This window comes from Chiloscyllium plagiosum, unplaced genomic scaffold (genome assembly GCF_037043375.1).
Source record: "Chiloscyllium plagiosum isolate Xiang-an unplaced genomic scaffold, Cpla_swu_hap1 HiC_scaffold_9, whole genome shotgun sequence".
Taxonomy (NCBI): Eukaryota; Metazoa; Chordata; class Chondrichthyes; order Orectolobiformes; family Hemiscylliidae; genus Chiloscyllium; species Chiloscyllium plagiosum.
Genome location: NW_028270147.1, coordinates 33,623,142 through 33,645,522, shown reverse-complemented (window position 1 = coordinate 33,645,522; position 22,381 = coordinate 33,623,142). Strand labels below are relative to the sequence as shown.

Below are 22,381 nucleotides of genomic sequence, written 5' to 3'. Positions count from 1 at the left end.
CACCTGTTGCTCTTGTTTGGGGTCACACCCAGGAGCTCCAGATCCTTGAAAAAGGACTCCATCTTGTTCCCCCCCGCCCCGCCCCCCTAAACACACACACCCCTCACAACCCTCAGATTGTTGTAACTTAGAGTCAAATATCTGGAATGCCACATTAATCTTTTTGGAATTATATGTTAGGTTCCCAGACCCTTCCCTAATCGATGTAATGGCTTGAGGGGCACTCCTTTTCCTGGCAAGATATGCTAGGTACTTGCCTGGCTTGTCATCATGCTCATGTAACCATTACTTTGCAAAAGTAAGTTCTTTCTTTGCTGTATGCATGAGCATGGAATTCAATGCAGACCACAGCACCGTAATCCTCTGGAGCTTGACCAACAAGGGCCAGTCAAGGTAAGCCTTCTTGGTTGCCTTCAACCGTGCTTTGAGGAGATGTTGCTGTTCGCCCTTCTGCTTCTTCCGTCTGGCAGAGTAGGAAATAACTAACCCCCGGCATAGGCTTTGCCAGTTTCCCAAAGGACGGACAGGCTACTAACCAAGCCTGAGTTAATGTCTCGGAAACCTGAAATTCCCGAAAGAAGTACTCCACAAACTTATTATCCTTAAGGATAAAGGGATCCATTCTCCAGTGTCTCAGGCCCACTGTAACGTCCTTAATCTTAACTAACAGGTACACTGGGACACTATTGAAAATAGTAATATTATGAATCGTACAAGATGCCACCAAGACCAGGGTTACCGCGGGGGTCAGAAAAAATCAATCTTGGTGTGACATCTGTGTGGATTGGAAATTAACGCAAAATCCCTGCCTGCAGGGTGGAGACGCTTCCAAACATCCACCAACTCTAACTCCACATACAGATCCACTAATTGTTGAGTTTATACAGAGGGTATGGATGGGCCTTTGGGCAACCTGTCTACTATGGGATCCATGAAACAACTAAAATCTCCCCCTATAATGATATGCTGGGACTCAAGACTGATCAATTTCGAGAACACATCTATCAGAAATTTGAGGGGATGGGCCGGAGGGCAATAAACATTTAAAACATCATATTCTTCCCCGTTTATCAGTGCTTTGAGAATTACAAACCTCCCATGTGTATCTTTAACACACTTTAGTAACTTAAATGGGAGGTTCCTCCGAACCAGTCCCCTACTTCTGGTGTTAAAAGATGAAAAGTAAACCCAATCAAAGCTACTCTGCTGTAGTTTCAAATGCTCCCTATCTTCCAAGTATGTCTCCTTTAACAAAGCAATATCCACCTTTTCCTTTCTAAGATTTGAAAGTACCTTCTTCCTCTTAATTGGTTCCAGGTACACCATTCAATCAAGTCATTAGCCATAACCTTCTGCAGTAATATTTAGATTCCAGAGAGGAGGAATTGGAATTACAAGATTGCCGAGCCTTAGTGCCGCAAGATCCATCAAACATAAAAACTACATAAACTAAAACCACTACAATTAACAAACCTACAAAGCTATCAAAGGCTATATACAGCAAAAACCAAACAACAAACCAACGTATAAAGTGCCAATGGCACTGAATAGGGGAATACACACCATGCCCAAAGGGGGTATCTACACATCCCAAAACCCAACTTCCCATCCCACTGCCAATACAGCAGCCAGGGCATTTAAATATCGGAACTGGGCATAAACTGCCTGTAAGTAGGCATCGGCGCATCCAACCATTTTCCTTCCTCCTAGCTAGAGCTGCACCGCAAACACAAGCAGAAAAGAAAAAAAATACACCAAGGAATAGCCATGTGAATAAAGAAATTTTGAAATTTTGAAAAAAACAGGTTGGCTCCCCATCCATCCTTTGGTACAACTCACCCTTAGAAATTGAAACTCCACATCTCAACTGCCGCCAAACATAGTTTTGATCAGATTATTACCAATAAAAAAAGAAAGCCCTGACCAGACTTGCTGTTTCCTTTTGAAAGAAAAAGCAAAGACAAATCCAAACAACACGACTATTTGTACATACTAAATTGTTCAGGTTAGGTTAATTTGTCCACAAAATCTCTTGCCTTTTCCGCTCTGTCAAAGACATGAATGGATCCATCTAAGATGAACTGAAGCACCGCCGGATACCTCAGAGAGTACTGGATCCCGAGCGCCCTCAGTCTTCTCTTGACATGGTCATAGGACTTTCTTTATGGACCACTGCCACTGAGAAGTCCTGGAAGAATATGATCTTAAGAGCTTGCTTTTACTAGGGCCTTTGGATCCTTCCCCTGGATTCTGGAAGCTTCCAGGGTTCTCTCCTTATCTCTATAATGATGAAACTGCATCAGGGTAGGACGAGGATGTTGATCCATACCTGACCTCCGCGCCGTGACCCGGTGAGCCCTCTCAAACTTCAAGCCTCTCATTCCAGCCTCCAAGTTAAGGGATTTCAGCAACCAGTCCTCAATAAATTCCGCCGGCCACTCACCTTCCTTACTCTCCGGCAGAATACTCTTCGAATATTTTTTCTCCTGCCCCTGTTCTGGAGGTCATCAACCTGGTCAAGCAAATGACAGACCTGCGTCTCCAGGGCTTGGACCCTATCCTTGGAGGAACCGGTATCAGCTTCCACCATTGTGACTCTGTGTTCTACCTCATCCGTCCTTTCCTCCAGATCTCCCAGCTGCTGTTCATGCTTCTGCAGCATGGTCGAGATTGGGGCCAGCTTCTCCTCTACCTGCTTACCCAACATCTCGTGAGATTTGGCGGGCTCTTTCATCAGGGCCTGGTAAGAAATCGTGTCTGAGGATCCTGCAGGCAGGGCCACGGGCCCAGTTTCGGACGCTCCTCTTCCCTTCTTCGGCATCCCTGGTTGGCGAAAACCAAGGTAACAGTTTTTTGGGACTCCATGACCTTTTCAGAGTTCCAGGATATCGCGTTGGTACGGGTAGCGTGAGCTAAAAGTTCATCCCGTTTGTGCTGTTGTGCGGAGCTCTGCAAAGTGATCTTCCTAGATCACCGCCATCTTGGATCCCCCTGATTGAGTTTTTTGAAGAAGTAACAAAGAGGATTGATGAGAGCGGAGATGTAGATGTGGTGTTGTTTGATGAGCTGTGGTGAATGTTTGCAGTGTGTCTTGTAGGTAGTCCATGTTACTGAATGTCTGTGGTGGGGAAAATGAATGTTTATCGATCAAGTAGGCTGCCTTGTTCCAGATAGTTTCAATCTAGAGTGTTGTTCAGAACTGCACTGATCCAGACAAGTGGGGAGGATTCTATAACACTCTGACTTGTGTCTTGAAGTTTGGGAGTCAGGAGGTGAATTACTCGCTGCAGGTTTCCCAGCCTGTAACCTGTTCTTGTAGCTTCAATGTGCATATGGATAGTCCAATTCATTTCTGATCAATGGTAGCCACCAGGATGTTGATAGTGGGGATATCAATGATGTTAATGGCACTGAATGTCAAGGGGCAGTGGCGAGATTATTGCTTGTTGAGATATCTACACATAGGCAGTTGTGGTGTGATTCTTAAGTGTTTCTTGGCAGCCCAAGCCTAGATACTGTCCAGGTCTTGCTGCATGTGTTTATGGACTACTTCAATATCTGAGGAATCACAAATGGTGCTGAATATTGTACAGTCATCAACGAATATCCCCACTTCTGCCCTTCTGATGGAAACATAATATGAAAACTGATGAGAGATGGTGGTAAGACATTATTTGTCTTTGACTTTATTAAACTTTACAGGTGGTGGTCATTGCCTGGCATTTGTGACAAATATTTCCTGTCATAAATTCAACTCATTAGTATTGAATGTTAGCCACATCTCATTGCAAGTAGACATGGACTGCTTCATTGTCTTAGAATTATGAATGCAATTGAATGCTCTGCACCTAACATTGAACATCCTTACTTCTGACCTTATGATGGAGGGAAGGTCATTAATGAAGCAGCTGAAGATGATTGAGTCTAGAACAGTACCTTTATGGAGCAGTAGGAATGTCTCTACTCATGGACTGAAAGACCTGGGTTGAAGTCCCACCTGCTGCAGAGGTATGCAATAACGTCTCTGAACAGGTTAATTGGGAAAATAGATAATATAGCAAAGTTATTTTTACAAAAAGTATCCTGAGGAATTCCTGCAGTGATATCATGAGATTAATAAATCTGAATGATAGTGATGAACTCCAACGACAGCAACAATATTTCTTTGTGCTGGTTACAGCGCCAAGCAGTTGGGAAATCAAGATGGTGGCAGAGAAGGATGCATCAGCTGGAGCTTGTCTGCTCCACCCATTCTTCTCTTTATTTTCCTCTTGGTGATTTTTCTCCTCTGTTAGCCTCCAACAACTCCCAGCCTCTGGTGATGACTCTCAGCCTCGAGCAACAGCTCCTGACCTCCGGTGATGACTCCCAATCTTTGGTTGAACTCCCTGCCTGGCATTGTGACCTCCTGGCTGACATAGCAGCCTCCCATGGCAGCCTTTCAAAGTGGTCCCCTGGCATTGCACCTTCTCAGCCCGACTTGGCATCCTTTGCCCAGCATGGTTGCCTGGATCACTCTCCCGGTCTTGTGATCCTCAAGGTTAAGGCCACTGCGGATTGGAGGCTAGGTGCCAGTGTGGTATAGGCTGGAAGACCACTGTTCTGGACTTTTATTTCTGCAATGCTGGGCATTTTTCTTTTATATTTTCTCAGGAGTTGTAACTACTAGGTACCTTTATACCTCAGATGGCACTGTAAGTGGCGAAAAGTATTGAGTCTCTGTGACAATAAAGCAAATTCAGTTCAATAATTCAATTCAATAGTTTTGCTCCTGATTCCCTTGAGTGCATTCTCTAAGCCATGCTGTTTGCCCAGTCTGGCAGTTATGTCCTTCAGGTCTTAGCAGTTCTGAAGTAGGAGGCTTGAGAATTGGGACTCTGACGTTATTAACTGTTTCAACAGAGTTAAAAATCACACGACACCAGGTTATAGTCCAACAGGTTTAATTGGAAGTACTAGCTTTCAGAGCACTGCTCCTTCATCAGGTAGTTGTGCTTCCAATTAAACCTGTTGGACCATAACCTGGTGTTGTGTGATTTTTAACTTTGTACAGCCCATTCTAACACCGGCATCTCCAAATCATATTTCAACAGAAAGTAACCTACTTGCTTTCTTACAGTGCAGGCAAGTGGCAGTATGAGAGTCGTTCACCAACCCCCCCAGCAGCTATTGCACCTGCTGCCATGGACAGATCAACTGTTTCAAAAGCTGTAAGTCCGGAATGTCGACAATTAAAACATATAGGTTCTAGAATGTAGTGAGAAAGAATTAAAAGAAAGAGAATCTGGCAGTTTAGACTGTTGAAATAATATAACTGTAAAAAGTAAATTTAAGAAGGGAAAAGTCAGAACTAGCAAAAGAAAATTGCTAAGTCTAAATGTTAGAGATATGGACAACAATGGTTAGAAAAGATGGAGAGGTAAAAGAGCAACTTCAGGACGCGTAATAGATCAAAAGAGGTGGGACAGCAAGATTCTTGAGAAAATTAAAAATATAAAACTGTCAAGATAGAGGTGAGTTACTAAACTTAAAAAAAGTAACACATATTTAATACATTAAAATCAGGAATATATAAAAGGGAAGGGAAAAGGATACTTTTGAGAGAAATAGCTAATTGAAAATATCTGGAGACAATTGAAACAGATAGGGAGTATACATCAAATTTCATAATTGGAACTAATGAACTCAAATTTAATTAGGAGTAAGGAGTAAGGAACAAAACTCAAGTTTGAAAAATAAATGATATATCCCCTAAATACGTCACCCTCATGTTGCAAAAAGAATAAATACAGCAGCAACTTCACAGATAAGAAATTGCATGGAATAGTCAGTTATTATGGTTTTTGGTGATGTTGGGGGAAGGATCAAGCTTGGTTAGGAGAGTAGAAGAATTTTTATCTGTATTGTGCCATTTGGCCCTATCACCGACCCAAAATGTGGAAATCCTTGCTTACTTTCTCATTCAAACATGGTACTTTTGAAATTGTGTTCTCTTAGTGGGGTGTGCAAGTTCAAATATTGATTTGATCAGAAGTACATGAGAAAGGAAAGCAATGGGAAGCCTTTGGACCCGACAGCTTACCCCTGCCATTCAAGTAGATCATCGCTGATCTGCCTCAGGCACCAATTCCTCTTTTTACGCTAATTCAATGTAAATAGCAACTCCTTGATATTTCAAAAATCTATCTACCTCCTTCTCAAATTCTTTCAGTTGTCTAGCTTCCACAACTTTCTGAGGTAGAGAATTCCAGGTGTTCACTACCCTCCTGGAGAAGAAATTCTTCTACATCTCAGTTTTAAATTAATGTGTGATTATCCTGTTAATATGCCCCCAGTTTGGAATGTGCCCATTAGTGGCAACATCAATTCAACATCAACCATGTGAAGCCCTCTCAGGACCTTTTATACTTCACCAAGATCATCCCTCATTCTTCCTAACTCTAACAAATAAAAGCATAATGTGTTTAGCTATTCTTGATAAGTCAGTCCATTCGTCCTCGGAATCAGCCGAGTGAATCTTTTGTGAGCAGCCTTGAATGCTAATATGTTTTTTTTTGTAAATATTAGGCTCAAAATTCTACTTTGGCCTCACTAATGTCCAGTTGCAACAAGACTTTCCTATATTTAAACTCCAACTCCCAGGCAATAAAGGCCAAAATTCTATTTGCCATCTTAATTACTTGTTCCACCAGAATGCTGACTTATTGTTTATAATATATAAATGATTTGGAGGAAACATAGAAATTAGGAGCGGGAATAGGCCATTCAGCTGATCATGCAATTTCAGTATCCCATTCATACTTTCTCGCCTTGCCCCTTTAACCTCAAGGTTTCCTATGTCCCTCCCAGAATATATCGAATGAAATGTTGTTTCAATCAAAGTGGATAACCTCACATTTATCCACATAATATTGCATTTGTCAAGTATTTGCTCACTCAGCAAGCCTGTCCAAATCACCCTGCAGCCTTTTAGCATCCTCCTCACAGTACACACTGCCACCCTGCTTAGTATCATCTGCAAATTTGGAGACTTTGCATTCAATTCCTTTGTTCAAATTGTTAATCTGTATTGTGAACAGCTGGGGTCCCAGCACTGAACCCTGTGGCACTCCACTTGTCACTGCCTGATTCATAAGTTTGCGGATGACGTAAAGATTGGGAATGCTGAAGATTGCCAGAGAATATAGCAGGATATAGATAGGCTAGAGACTTGAGCAGAGAAATGGCAAGTGGAATTTGATCTGGACAAATGTGAGGTGATGCATTTTGGGGAGTCTAATGCAGGAGGGAAGTGTACAGTAGATTGCAGAACCGTTAGAAGCATCAACAGACGGAGTGGAGGTGACGGCCTAGTGCTATTATTGCTGGACTGTTAATTCAGAAACCCAAGTATTGTTCTGGGTACCCTGATTTGAATCCTGCCATGGCAGCTTGGAATTTGAATTCAATAAAAATCTGGAATTAAGAGTCCAGTGATGACCATGAAAACATTGTCAATTGTGATTAAAGCCTCTCCACCATCTACAAGGCACCAGTCAGGAGTGTGATAGAGTATTTCTCACTTGCCCGAATGGCTGCAGCTTCAATAACACACAAAAGATTTGAAACCATCATGCACAAAACAGCCTGCTTAATTGATACTACATCCACAAATATCAACTCCCTCCACCATAATAACTCAGTTGCTACAGTGTGTACCATCTACAAGATGAATTCCAAAAATGCACCAGAGCTCCTTAGACAGCAACTTCCAAACCTGTGACTACTACCATCTAGAAGGACAAAGGCAGCAGATACACCACCACCTCCAGGTGCCCCTTCAGTGTCACTGGATCAATACCCTAGAATTCCCTTCCTAACAGTATTGTAGGAGTACCCACATTAAATGGATTATAGAGGTTCAAGTTACATGGGAACCTAAACATTTACTCATTTTAGATATATATATATATATGATAGGACATAAGATGGTGTCAGTTTTGCATCAATATCTTTTGTAGAGCTACTTATAGGTGTATTGATAATAGCAATTATAGAGTTTAAAGGTCCATATCAAAAATTTGTAATTTGACCAAAGGAACAGCAATCTTTTCATTTTTTTTATTAGGAGCACCTTGTTTGTGAACAACATTTACATTTTAAAAAAATAATAAATTAAACTATTAAATACAAATAACTTTAAATTGTTAGTAATCAAGATAAACTGAAATGTAATATTTATCTACTGTACCAATTAAAATACTTGCATTGTCACTTACTCATCCTGTTGGGTGAAATTGTATAGAGAAACATAAAGCAAGAGAAAACGGAAGCTAAAAATTTAAATAATGGCTAATCAATAGTCACGCTGATGCTTTATCAGCATTCCAATCATTTTCACTGAATGGTTCTTTTGAAGATAGCCCTGACTACTCTTGTGATTTTATTATTGTTGTCTGTTATTGATGTAGATTTATTCAGAGTACCTGCTTGCTTGCAAGCTGCAGTAAGATTAACCATTGTCCTTGCTATGATGTCACAGCATCCAAATGGTATTATTCCCCTGGAGCTCATCTCTGTCATTATAATATGCACCGTCCTGTATATGAAACTGATGAGATGGCTGGAAACCAGGAACTATTATCGTTTGGTAGCAAAAGTTCGCTTGAGAAGGGAAGCAGCATTCAAGAAAATGAAAAATGCTATTAATCAGATTAAAGAAATGGTAAGTGTGGGAATTGCCAGATTCTGGTTCATGTTCTGCAAAAAAATAATGCGTCGTTCTGTGCAGTCTCTATATGTTTATAGTTTTAAAAAACCTTGTATTTCATCCAGCCTTTCCTGAACAAAACACTCAAATAGTCTGATTGAAGAGTGACTCTTTCTATAAATGCAGTGATTGCAAAACTTAAAATACTGTGGATGGATTTTGGGTTGGATCCATTTATTTTGGAATCCTGACTAATCTGGGATGTGCAATTATACAATTCTTGCATTTTCTTTTCCCCCAGCCTTCATCTGATGATATAATAAAAAAAGGCATGATTAGAGAGATGGAATATTCTCGCAGAATTGTTGACATTTCTGCCTCTGCTATTCTGTACATCAAATGGAGTGCTTACTTAGGACTGCACCCTCACCAAAAATACTGAAAAAACCTTTATCAACCAGAGTTAGGATAGCAACTTTTTGTGGGAAAGGGATCAGGTTTTAAAAAAAGATGATATATTGTCTATGTCTGCCAACATCTCTTCACAAAAATTTGTTGATATCATAATATTGCTTTCAATTCTCTTTCTCTTCTTCATTCACTCCAATCCCTCTTAGAGACATAATGCATGCTGTCATCACAGAAGTGCTCATTTTTTGGCTTTCTGTTTGATGTACAGTATTTTCATCTGGAATCACTTATTTGCTTAAACAATTTATCACATATTTAAAGCTTTATATGAAAACATGTACAAGATTGCAAGGTAATTATTGATGAGGAAGCTCCAATTTATGCATCACAGTTCACCATCCAGACATACTTGAAGCTCTTACCCATTGTGAGATGTATTCTTTCTTCCGTGCTTCCAGGTTTTTTGTGAAAGAACATGTCTGATATCAAACTTTAAATTACCTCGCTGTGATTCTACTTCCAGAGTCTCCCATTTAAGAAGGAGATGAGGTGTTTTTGTTTTCTCTCTCAAAGCTTTGAGAGTCTTTGAAACTCTTTCCTAGAGAGCAATACTTTCAGGCAGAGGTGGATAGATTTTTGACTAACAAGGGAATCAAAGGTTATCAGGGGTAGGCAGGAATGTGGTTCTGAGGCCAAGGCAAAGCAGGATAGAAAAGCTGAATGGTCACTGCTTCCTTACTTGTATTTTTGTTCATCAAACATTATATTGTTCATTATATTTGCCAGGATTTGGTGTTGGAGAAGCTATTAGGTCTGAAGGTTGATAAGTCTCCGGGGCCTGATGGTCTGCATCCCAGTGTACTGAAGGAGGTGGCTCAGGAAATCGTGGATGCGTTGGTGATTATTTTCCAGAGTTCAATAGATTTGGGGTCGGTTCCTGAGGATTGGAGGGTGGCTAATGTTTATACCACTTTTTAAGAAAGGTGGGCGAGAGAAAGCAGGTAATTATAGACCAGTTAGTCTGACCTCAGTGGTGGGAAAGATGCTGGAGTCTATTATAAAGGATGAAATTACTGCATATCTGGATAGTAGTAACAGGATAGGACAGAGTCAGCATGAATTTATGAAGGGGAAATCATGCTTGACTAATCTTCTTGAACTTTTTGAGGATGTAACTATGAAGTTGGACGAGGGAAATCCAGTAGATGTAGTGTACCTGGACTTTCAGAAAGATTTTGATAAAGTCCCACACAGGAGGTTAGTGAGTAAAATTAGGGTACATGGTATTGGGGGCAAAGTACTAGATTGGATTGAAAATTGGTTGGCTAATAGGAAACAAAAGATAGTGATAAATGGCTCCATTTCGGAATGGCAGGCAGTGACCAGTGGGGTACCGCAGGGATCCGTGCTGGGACCACAGCTTTTTACAACATATGTTAATGATATAGAAGATGGTATCAGCAATAACATTAGCAAATTTGCTGATGATACAAAGCTGGGTGGCAGGGTGAAAAGTGATGAGGATGTAAGGAGATTACAGGGTGACCTGGACAAGTTAAGTGAGTGGGCAGATGCATGGCAGATGCAGTTTAATGTGGATAAATGTATGGTTATCCACTTTGGTAGCAAGAACAGGAAGGCAGACTACTACCTCAATGGAATCAATTTATGTAAAGGGCAGTACAGAGAGATCTGGGTGTTCTTGTACACCAGTCAATGAAGGCAAGCATGCAGGTACAGCAGGTAGTGAAGAAGGCTAATAGCATGCTGGCCTTCATAACAAGAGGAATTGAGTATAGAAGCAAAGAGGTGCTTCTGCAGCTGTACAGGGCCCTGGTGATACCACACCTGGAGTACTGTGTGCAGTTCTGGTCTCCAAATTTGAGAAAAGACATTCTGTCTATTGAGGGAGTGCAGTGTAGGTTCACGAGGTCAATTCCTGGAATGGCAGGATTACCTTACACTGAAAGACTGAAGCGACTGGGCTTGTATACCCTTGAGTTTCGAAGATTGAGAGGGGATCTGATTGAGACGTATAAGTTTATGAAAGGATTGGACACTCTGGCAGTAGGAAACATATTTCCACTGATGGGTGAGTGCTGAACCAGAGGACACAGCTTAAAAATACGGGGTAGACCATTTAGGACAGAGCTCAGGAGAAACTTCTTCACCCAGAGAGTGGTGGCTGTGTGGAATGCTCTGCCACAGGGGGCAGTGGAGGCCCACTCTCTGGATTCATTTAAGAAGGAGTTGGATAGAGCTCTCAAAGATAGTGGAATCAAGGGTTATGGAGATAAGGCAGGAACAGGATACTGATTAGGAATGATCAGCCATGATTATATTGAATGGTGGTGCAGGCTCGAAGGGCTGAATGGCCTACTCCTGCACCTATTGTCTATTGTCTATTGTCAAACAACTGAAAAGAAAACCACTTATTCATCTCTTCTAATATCCATTATTATCTCTATTTCAATTATTCCTGAATAAACTCAGACAACAAACACTGATGAAACGTCTTTGACCTAAAACATGAACTCTCTTTCGCGCTTCTTACATATTCTGCCTGACCCTTTGAGAGTTTCTAGATTTTCTGTTTTAATAAAACATAATCGGGATGTAAGAGCAGTCTTGCTCATTCACCTTCATAGGAAGGAAAAAAAAAACAAAATAATTAGCATTTGATTATATAACTAATTTTCAAAGAATATATCTTGCAAAATACCTTTGTCAGAATAATTGAAGGCCTTGGGCATTGCTCCTTGATTATTTTATGGCCAAATTGAAAATATAAGGAATGCAACTCTGATAAAAGGAGAACTTGGGTTCTGCAGTTAATGAGGCAAATTCCATTCTTTGTTTATTGTGTGATTTTAACTGTAGCAAGTGATATGTTTGATTTAACTCAAGATGGAAGCTAACTTTAATAACAAAATTACAGGATTTAAGCATCACACATTTGTCTTCAAGCTTCATCCAGGCTTTTTGATGTACAGGGATTTTCCCCTTTGACCCAGAAAAATGGGTATATTTGTACAGATTGTGGACTTTAGTGCAGACTGCAGGATAGGAAGTGTCAGCCTTTGGAAGAAATGTTAAATCAAGGCTCTGTATGCTGTTCTCTCAACAAAACCTAAAGGACAAATTAAATTATTTCAAAAAGAAACTGGACAACCACCTGATGAAGGAGCAGCGCTCCGAAAGCAATTAAACCTGTTGGACTATAACCTGGTGTTGTGTGATTTTTAACTTTGAACACTGAAGTTCTCTTCGTGTCCTGATAAACATGAATCACTCAACTTTCATTTCTGAACAGATTAGTGCAGCTGGTATTTATCTCACTTCTGTTTGTCAAAACATGCCAGACGCAAATTTGCTGCAGTTACAATTCAACACTAGATCAGAGGCAATGAAGTGCTTTGGTTTGCATTGAAGTCATAAAATGTGCAAAGTCTTACATTCTAATATGATTTTCAAGTTCATGGCTGCATTGGGTTCATCTATATAATTTCCTCGAATTCACAATAAATCTTCCTGAGTGGAAGCTATACTTAGTGTTCAGGGATGTGTAAGGCTAGGTGCATTAGTTAGGGGTAAATATAGGACAGTATGTTCGGGGAATGGGTCTGGGTGGGTGTCTGTTCGGAAGATCAGTGTGGGCTTGTTTGTCCGAAGGGACTGTTTCCACTCTGTAGGGATTCTATATTCTATATATAGGTGGCTGGGGGCAGAACGGGCCAACATCAGGAGCAGCATTTGATTATACCTCTACTCCTGCTCCCCATAGCCAAGTCAAAGATTGATAAATTACATGCCATCCACACTTCCTGCCCCCACATCCTTTTGAAGTGGCATAGGATTGCTGGGGATGCCTATTTCCTGACCACGCTGAATTGTACAGTGGAAATGGCTGCTGCAACCTCATTCTAAGTCTTTTTTTCAGTCAACTAATAACTTATTCAACCATTTCTGAACATGGCTGAATAGGCTGGGGCTATTTTCTCTGGAGTATCAGAGGCTGTGGGGTGACCTTATAGAAGTTAATAAAATCGTGAGGGACATGGATAGGGTGAATGAGCATGGTCTTTTCCCCAGGATGGGGAGTTAAAATCTAGCAGTGACAGCACCAAGTGTTCTCAATAAGATACAATGTAACATGTGGTCCAGCTACTGGGGAAGCTAGGGTAGCTGGTTGCCTAGAGACAAAAACAGATTCGAATTAGGCCAATCAGTTTACATTATATTCCCCCCCTCCCCCCACCAAACAAAAACAAACTCCAATCAAGTTTGAATTTAGTATATTGACAATCTTAAAAGCCAATGACACAATCCGATGATTTAGAGGTATAAAATCGGGGAAAATTGAACTGTTGGGAGGAGAACTGCTAAGCCAGCATGTAGAGAGACTACCTGAAAAATATCTCTCTTAAAGGTACCTTTATCGATCAGTAAACTGTGAAGCAGAATCCCCAAGAAGAAGGAAAGAAGACTGGAATGTAGAGAAGAACCGAAAGCTGCCGGGTTTTGAGATAAAAAGTTTTGTTATATAAATTTTAATCAGGAGTTTTATCAGACTACTATTGTAGAAGGATAAGGTAAAAAATAGGTTAGAGGAAGAAGTTGTAAATAGTTGTTGTTTAATAATTCTCTGTTACACTTTAAGAAATAAAGTTGTTAATTTTTACTTTAAATAGTTGTTGTCCTCTTGAATTTTCACAGATTACTGCTCTGGATAAATCTTTTCTGTGTTGCTGGTTTAAATTAAGCAGGAGAGTTTACCCCATGTCATAACAGTTTGGGGGCTCGTGGTTGGGGTTTGAACTGGTTTAGACCAATTTGAATGGATTTTGGGGTATGAAAATTCCCAGCAGATTTAAACACTTGCAGGTTAGTGTCCTAGATCTTTAAATAAAATGTTGGACTATAACCTGGTGTTGTGTGATTTTTTAACTTTGTACACCCCAGTCCAACACCAGCATCTCCGAATCATAAATAAAATGTAGGTGAGACAAGTTGTTTACTTTCAGTGACTTGTGGTTGATTAAATTAAAAGTGAGAGAAATGGCCCTGAAAATTGCAAAAGAGGTTCTGGGATTTGAAGATGATTCTCTAATTTGCCCCAAGAAAGTTTAGAATGAAAGAAAAAGATCATACTTTTAGAATTAGCAAATAAGTTAGGTTTGAGTTTACCTGTCAGGGAATTACTCAAATGTTTAGGTGTGTCAGAGAAACAGATAAGTGCAGTAGAGGTAGAAAAACTTAAATTACAATTGAGGAAAATGGAGTTAGAAGATAAACAAAGAGAGAGAGAGGGAGCGAATGGAAAAAGAGAGAGAGAAAAGGTTCTTGGCTGAGCAAAGTGAGAGAGAAGAAAAGGAAAGCGAAAGAGAGAGAGAGGAAAAAGAAAGAGACAGAAAGTTCTTAGCTGAGCAAAAAGAGAGAGAATTTGAATTTGCAAAGTTGTAACTTAGTCAGCAAAGTCAAGTTAACAGGATGGAGATTAAAAGAGAAGGTAGTGATAAAGACAAATAGAACATAGAACAGTACAGCACAGAACAGGCCCTTCAGCCCACGAAATTGTGCCGACCACTGATCCTCATTGTATCTACCCTCAAATTTCTGTGACCATATGCATGTCCAGTAGTCTCTTAAATGTCCCCAATGACCTTGCTTCCACAACTGCTGCTGGCAACGCATTCCATGCTCTCACAACTCTCTGTGTAAAGAACCCGCCTCTGACATCCCCTCTATACTTTCCTCCAACCAGCTGAAAACTATGACCCCTCATGTTAGTCATTTCTGCCCTGGGAAATAGTCTCTGGCTATCGACTCTATCTATGCCTCTCATTATCTTGTATACCTCAATTAGGTCCCCTCTCCTCCTCCTTTACTCCAATGAAAAAGTCCGAGCTCAGTCAACCTCTCTTCATAAGATAAGCCCTCCAGTCCAGGCAACATCCTAGTAAACCTCCTCTGAACCCTCTCCAAAGCATCCACATCTTTCCTATAATAGGGCGACCAGAACTGGATGCAGTATTCCAAGTGCGGTCTAACCAAAGTTTTATAGCGCTGCAACAAGATCTCACAACTCTTAAACTCAATCCCCCTGTTAATGAAAGCCAAAACACCATATGCTTTCTTAACAACCCTGTCCACTTGGGTGGCCATTTTAAGGGATCTATGTACCTGCACACCAAGGTCCCTCTGTTGCTCCACACTGCCAAGAATCCTATCCTTAATCCTGTACTCAGCTTTCAAATTCGACCTTCCAAAATGCATCACCTTGCATTTATCCAGGTTGAACTCCATCTGCCACCTCTCAGCCCATCTCTGCATCCTGTCAATATCATGCTGCAGCCTACAACAGCCCTCTATACTGTCAACGACACCTCCAATCTTTGTGTTGTATGAAAACTTGCTGACCCATCCTTCAATCCCCTCATCCAAGTCATTAATAAAAATTACAAACAGTAGAGGCCCAAGGACAGAGCCCTGTGGAACACCACTCACCACAGATTTCCAGTCAGAATATTTTCCTTCTACTACCACTCACTGTCTTCTGTTGGCCAGCCAATTCTGTATCCAGACAGCTAAGTTCCCCTGACCTTCTGAATGAGCCTACCATGGGGAACCTTATCAAATGCCTTGCTGAAGTCCATATACACCACATCCATCGCTCGACCCTCATCAACTTATCTAGCAACATCCTCAAAGAACTCAACAAGATTTGTGAGGCATGACCTGCCCATCACAAAGCTGTGTTGACTGCATTTAATCAAGCCATGCTCTTCCAGATGGTCATAAATCCTATCCCTCAGAATCCTATCTAACACCTTGCAGATGACAGACATGAGACTTACTGGTCTGTAATTGCTGGGGATTTCCCTATTTCCTTCCTTGAAGAGAGGAATTACATTTGCCTCTCTCCAGTCCTCAGGTACGCCTCCAGTGGAGAGCGAGGATGCAAAGATCTTTGCAAGTGGCGAAGCAATTGCATTTCTCGTTTCCCAAAGCAGCCGAGGACAAATCTGGTCCGGGGCTGACGACTTGGATGCTGCCTGACCTGCTGTGCTTTTCCAGCAACACATTTTTAGACCTGGCGACTTGTCAATCTTAATGTTTCACAAAATTTTCAGCACATCAACTTCCTCTATCTCTATCCATTCCAGCATGCACACCTGCTCATCAAAGGTTTCATTCACTACAAAGTTCGTTACTTTCGTAAAGACAGAAGCAAAAAACTCATTTAGGGCTTCCCCTACCTCCTCAGACTCCACACACAAATTCCCTAAGCTATCCCTGACCAGCCCTACTCTTTCTTTGACCATTCTCTTATTCCTCACATGAGTGTAAAATGTCTTTTTGTTCTCCCTAATCCATTCTGCCAAGCATTTCTCGTGCCCCCTCCTGGCTCTCCTCACACCATTTTTGAGCTCCTTCCTTGCCTTCCTGTAATCCTCTAGAGCTGAGCTTGATCCTAGCTTCCTCCACCTTATGTAAGCTACCTTTTTTCTTTTGACGAGAAGCTCCACCGTTCTCGTCATCCAGGGTTCCTTTATCTTACCCCTTCTTGCCTGTCTCAGAGGGACATATTTATTCATCACTTGCAACAACTGTTCCTTAAACAGTCTCCACATGTCTATAGTGCCTTTACCATGGAACAATTGCTCCCAATCCATGCTTCCTAACTCATGTCTAATCGCATCACAGTTTCCTCTTCCCCAATTAAATATCCTCCCATTTTGCCTAATCCTCTCCTCCTCCCTAGCTATGTAGAATGTGAGGCAGTTGTGGTGAGTATCTCCAAAATGCTCTCCCACCACAAGATCTGATACCTGCCCCGACTCGTTTCCAAGCACCAAGTCTAGAATGGCCTCTCCCCTCGTCGGCCTGTCAACGTACTGTTAGGAAACCCTCCTGAACACACCTTACGAAAACAGCTCCATTCAAATCTTCTGCTCGAAGGAGGTTCCAATCAATATTGGGAAAGTTAAAGTCACCCATTACAACCCTACTACGTCCACACTTTTCCAAAATCTGCCGACCTCTGCTTTCGTCCATCTCCCTGCTGCTATTGGGGGGCCTGTAGTAAACCCCTAACGAGGTGACTGCTCCCTTGCTGTTCCTAATTTCCACCCATACTGACTCGGTAGGCAGATCTTCCTCGACAATGGAAGCTTCTGTAGCTGTGATACCCTCTCTGATTAGTAGTGCTATACCCTCTCCTCTTTTATCCCCCCTCCCTATTCTTTTTAAATGTTCTAAACCCTGGAACATCCAGCAACCATTCCTACCCCGAGAAACCCATGTCTCTGTTATGGCCACAACATCATAGCACTAGGTATTGATCCATGCTCTAAGTTCATCACTTTTATTTCTGATACTCCTTGTGTTAAAGCAAACACACTTTAACTGATTCCTTGGTTCCTTCCCAGGAAAATCCTTTCCACTAGCTGGTCTACCTCTTGCTATTGCCTCATCTGCATCAACTCTCACCTCTCGTATACAGCTCAGGTTCCCACCCCCCTGCCACACTAGTTTAAACCCTCTCGAACTACTCGAGCAAACCTTCCACCCAGGACATTGGTCCCCTTCCAGTTCAGATGCAACCCGTCCTTCATGTACAGGTCCCACCTTCCCAATCCCAATTATCTACATATCTGAAGCCCTCCCTCCTACACCAGCTGCGCAGCCACGTGTTAAGCTACACCCGCTCCCTGTTCCTCGCCTCGCTATCTCGTGGCACCAGTAGTAAACTAGAGAACACTACTCTGTTCGTCCTGCTTTGCAGCTTCCATCCTAACTCCCTGAAATCACTTTTTATATCCTCGATCCTTTTCCTGGCTATATCATTAGTGCCAATATGTAACACGATTTCTGGCTGTTCGCCCTCCCCTTTTAGAACCTTAAACACCCGATCGGAGACGTCCCGGACCCTGGCACCAGGGAGACAACATACCTTCCGGGAATCCTGATCCTGACCACAAAATCTCCTGTCGATTCCCCTAACTATCGAGGCCCCTACCACGAGTATTTTTCAATTCTGCCCCCTTCCCTTCTTTGCCACAGTGTCAGGCTCAGTGCCAGAGAACTGACTGCTATGGTTTTCCTCTGGTAGGTCATCCCCCCAGCAGTATCCAAAACGGTATACTTATTGCTGAGGGGAATGTCCACAGGGGATCTCTGCACTGTCTGGGCCCTTTCTTCCCCCTAACTGTAACCCATCTATCCTTGTCCTGAGCCTTAGGAGTGACCAACTCCCGGTAACTCCTCTCAATTACCCCCTCAGCCTCATGAAAGATCCATAGTTCATCCAGCTCCAGCTCCAATTCCCTAACACAGTTTTCAAGGAGCTGGAGTTGGGTGCACTTCCCACAGATGTTGCCAGTGGAGACATGTCTCCCACCTGCCACATTCTGCAGGAGGAGCAAGCAACTGCCCTAGGATCCATACCCGACTTATCCGAACACCCACTCAGTACTAAAGTAGAAAGCTTAGTTCAAGTTGCTATAAAATTAATAACAAACTTATATTCAATAGAGGAAGTTTATAATGAACCTTACCTTATTAACTAGGTTAGAGGAGGAGGGTGGGTGGGAGACTCTACAGTTGTAGAGCCTCGGGTTTAGCCGCCTTGCTGATATATATTGTCACTGCTTTCCTTCCCGGCTGCCCCTCTGGTCCTTGTCACTTCCTCCACTGTTCCCACTCCTTCTGTGAAAGGGAAAACACCGCTGTCCACTACCGGTAAGTAGTTTGAAAAAACTGCCTTACCTTAGCTGCAGTCTTTCGGGTTTGTCTTACCTCCGCTGCTGCTCGCACTCAAACATGTCAAAACTCTGCCTCATTTTGATGAGAAACATGTTGAAGCCTTCTTTATTTCATTTGAAAAATTGTCTAGGCAGATGGAGTGATCTAAGGATTTATGGGTAATGCTAGTTCAGATTAAACTGGTAGGCAGAACTAGTGAGGTATTTGCCGCACTGTCAGATGAGGGGTCAAGAGATTATGAAGAGGTTAAACAGACTATTTTAAGTGCTTATGAATTGGTACCAGAAGCATATAGACAGTGGTTCAGAAACACAAAGAGGGAACCAGGCCAGACTTATGTTGAGTTCAAAATAATTAAACATAGTTATTTTGATCGATGGGTATGTGTTTTGAAAACAGATAGGATCTTTTAGACTCTATGCGAGATTATTCTGCTGGAGGAGTCTAAAAACTGACTTCCAGAGATAGTAAGAATTCACATGGAGGAACAAAAAGTTCAGGAAGTGAGAAGAGTAGCAGAATTATCAGATGAGTACATGTTGGTGCATAAGACAAGCTTCCAGCCAGAATTTCGTCCTGTGAGGGACAGAAGTTGGGAGAAAGGGAGATCCTACATTATGAAACCAACAGAAGAGACCACTGGTAAGAATTTACTACAGGATAAAAAAGAAGCCCAAGAGGTTGGAAAGGATGTGAAAGGCCTCAGGTGTTTTCACTGTGGTAAAGTGGGACACGTAAAGTCACAGTGCTGGTCATTAAAGAAAGGCACTGTGGGAAAAGATTAGATTACATACGGTGTGGAAATAGGCCCTTCAGCCCAACAAGTCCACACTGACTCTCTGAAGAGCAACACACCCAGACCCATTCCCCTACGTTTACCCAACACTACAGGCAATTTGGCATGGCCAATTCACCTAACCTACACATCTTTTTTTGGACTGTGGGAGGAAACCGGAGGACCTGGAGGAAACCCACGCAGACAATGTGCAAACTCCACACAGACACTTGCCTGATGCGGGAATTGAACCCGGGTCTCTGGCACTGTGAGCAGCAATTTTAACCACTGTGCCACCATGCCGCCCATAAAAGAGGTGGTTAAAGAAGCTAAGCTAGTGGCATTAGTAAAAGTGGTAAAGGAGACACGAACAAGAGCCGAGGAGCTGCAGGAGAGTGCACAGCTGAGGAAGGGGCTGGGTATGAAACTAGTATCTGATCTCTACAAAGAATTTGCCTCTGTGGGTAGAGTTTACTCAGAAAGAACAGGGGGAGAAGGACAAGGAGTTATAATTTTGAGAGATACAGGATCTAACCAGTCACTGATAGTAAGGGATGAGCGAATTTGCACTCTTTCTGATCTGTTACCCGAGAGTGTGGTAATTTGTGGGTTGAATGGACAGAAGTTTAGCATTCCCTGATGTAAGATCAGTTTGGAGTGCCAACTTAAGACTGGGGAATTTACAGTGGGAGTGATTGTCAGAGTGTCAGTTCCCGGAACTCAGTTTGTTCTTGGGAATGATTTGGCAGAATCCAAGGTGGGAGTGACAACCCTTGTTGTGGAGAAGCCCTAGGAAGATCAAGAAACTGGGGAGTTAAAACAGAAATATCCTGATATTTTCCCGGACTGTGTGGTAACCAGATCACACTTATCATAAGTCACAGCATGAAGTGAAAAGTAAAGAGAAAGATGAAGGAGTTGAGTTTCAGTTAGCAGATACCTTGTATGATGTAATGGTGCAGGGAAAACCTGAACAGGCACAGGGTCAGACAGAAGTGTTTAGTCCTGAAAGTCTAAGAGACTTGCAACAGCAAGATAAGACAATACAAGATATATATGTGGATGTGTACTCTGAAAAGGAGGCAGAGAATATTCCGGAGCATTATTATCTGAAAGATAGAATTCTAAGGTGAAAATGGAGACCACAGCAGGTTAGTGCAGAGGAGAAATGGGCCGCAACGCACCAAATTGTGTAGCCAGTAGCATACAGAAGGAAGTGTTATGGGTAGTACATAAACTACCTGTAGGAGGTCACCTAGGGGCACGAAAGACTCAAGCTAAGGTACAAAAACATTTTTATTGACCTGGAATGCACAAGGATGTGGTTAACTTTTGCCGTACATGTCATACATGCCAAATGGTAGGTAAGCCACAGGCGGTAATAAAAACCAGCACCTTTGTTGCCAATTCCCGCATTTGAAGAACCTTTCAAGCTGGTTATAATTGATTGTGTAGGTCCCCTCCTGAGAACTAAAAGTGGGAACCAGTACTTGTTAACCATAATGGATGTGTTTGCCAGATTTCCAGAGGCAATTCCATTGTGGAGTATCAAGGCAAAAAGGGTAGTAGAAGAGTTAGTAGCTTTCTTCACATGGTATGGGCTACCCAGAGAGATTCAGTCAGACCGAGGGTCAAATTTTACTGCTGGACTGTTTAAAGAGGTTATGGATAGCTTAGGTATACAGCATTTTAAATCCAATGTGTATCATCCTGAATCCCAGGGAGCTTTAGAAAGGTGGTATCAGACCTTGAAGACCATGTTGAGAGCATACTGTCAGGATTACCCGAATGATTGGGATAAAGGTATCCCACTTATATTGTTTGCCATTAGGGATGGCCAAAACAAATCTATTCAGTTCACTCCCTTTGAATTAGCTAAACAGCACCTAAAGTGGGCACAATACAGAATGAAGCAGGTGGCAGATAAAAGCTCTGAGACTTGGACGTTTTCCCAAGGGGTTAACATGTTAGTACTGTTACCAGTGATAGGAGATCCTTCAAAGCCAGGTTTAGTGGCCGCTATCAAATTGAGAAAAAGTTGAGTTCGGTGAACTATTTAGCAAAGATGCCAGATAGAAAAAAGTGGTATTGGGTGTGTCATGTGAACATGTTGAAACTGTATTATACTAGAGAGAAAGAATTGGAAAAACAGGTGTTAGTTACTGCCCCTTGGAGTGAGGAATCAAATCCAGATGATGTGGATTTTGATGTGCCTCAAAATGGATTAAAAATTGAAGATGTCTTTGAGAGGTGGGATAGGTTAGTAAGCTATCTATCTCAAGAGCATAGAACACAATTGAAATATTTGTTACTGCAGGATAAGGACATATATGTGGGCGGCATGGTGGCACAGTGGTTAGCACTGCTGCCTCACAGCGCCAGAGACCCGGGTTCAATTCCCGCCTCAGACGAATGACTGTGTGGAGTTTGCACGTTCTCCCCGTGTCTGCGTGGGTTTCCTTTGGGTGCTCCAGTTTCCTCCCACAGTCACAAAGATGTGCAGGTTAGGTGAATTGGCCATGCTAAATTGCCCGTAGTGTTAGGTAAGAGGTAAATGTAGGGGTATGGGTGGGTTGCTCTTCAGAGGGTCAGTGTGGACTTGTTGGGCCGAAGGGCCTGTTTCCACACTGTAAGTAATCTAATATATAAGAATCAGATGGGGAGGACTAATGCTACTGTACATGAAAGAGATGAAGGGAATACTGCTCTGATAAAACAACATCCCTATTGCTTTCAAA

General features: G+C 42.1%; 1 protein-coding gene across 1 annotated transcript in view; it reads left to right on the top strand.

The window, feature by feature from the left end:
- The first annotated feature begins 3,132 nt into the window (after window positions 1-3,132).
- The window catches only part of LOC122554712 (fatty-acid amide hydrolase 1-like), a 69,469-nt gene continuing 50,220 nt past the window's right edge, over window positions 3,133-22,381 (top strand). The window contains exons 1-3 of the mRNA XM_087990317.1: window positions 3,133-3,151; window positions 4,296-4,540; window positions 8,522-8,704. Of these exons, the coding sequence (XP_087846443.1) occupies window positions 3,133-3,151; window positions 4,296-4,540; window positions 8,522-8,704 (447 nt within the window). The remainder of the gene's footprint in view (window positions 3,152-4,295; window positions 4,541-8,521; window positions 8,705-22,381) is intronic.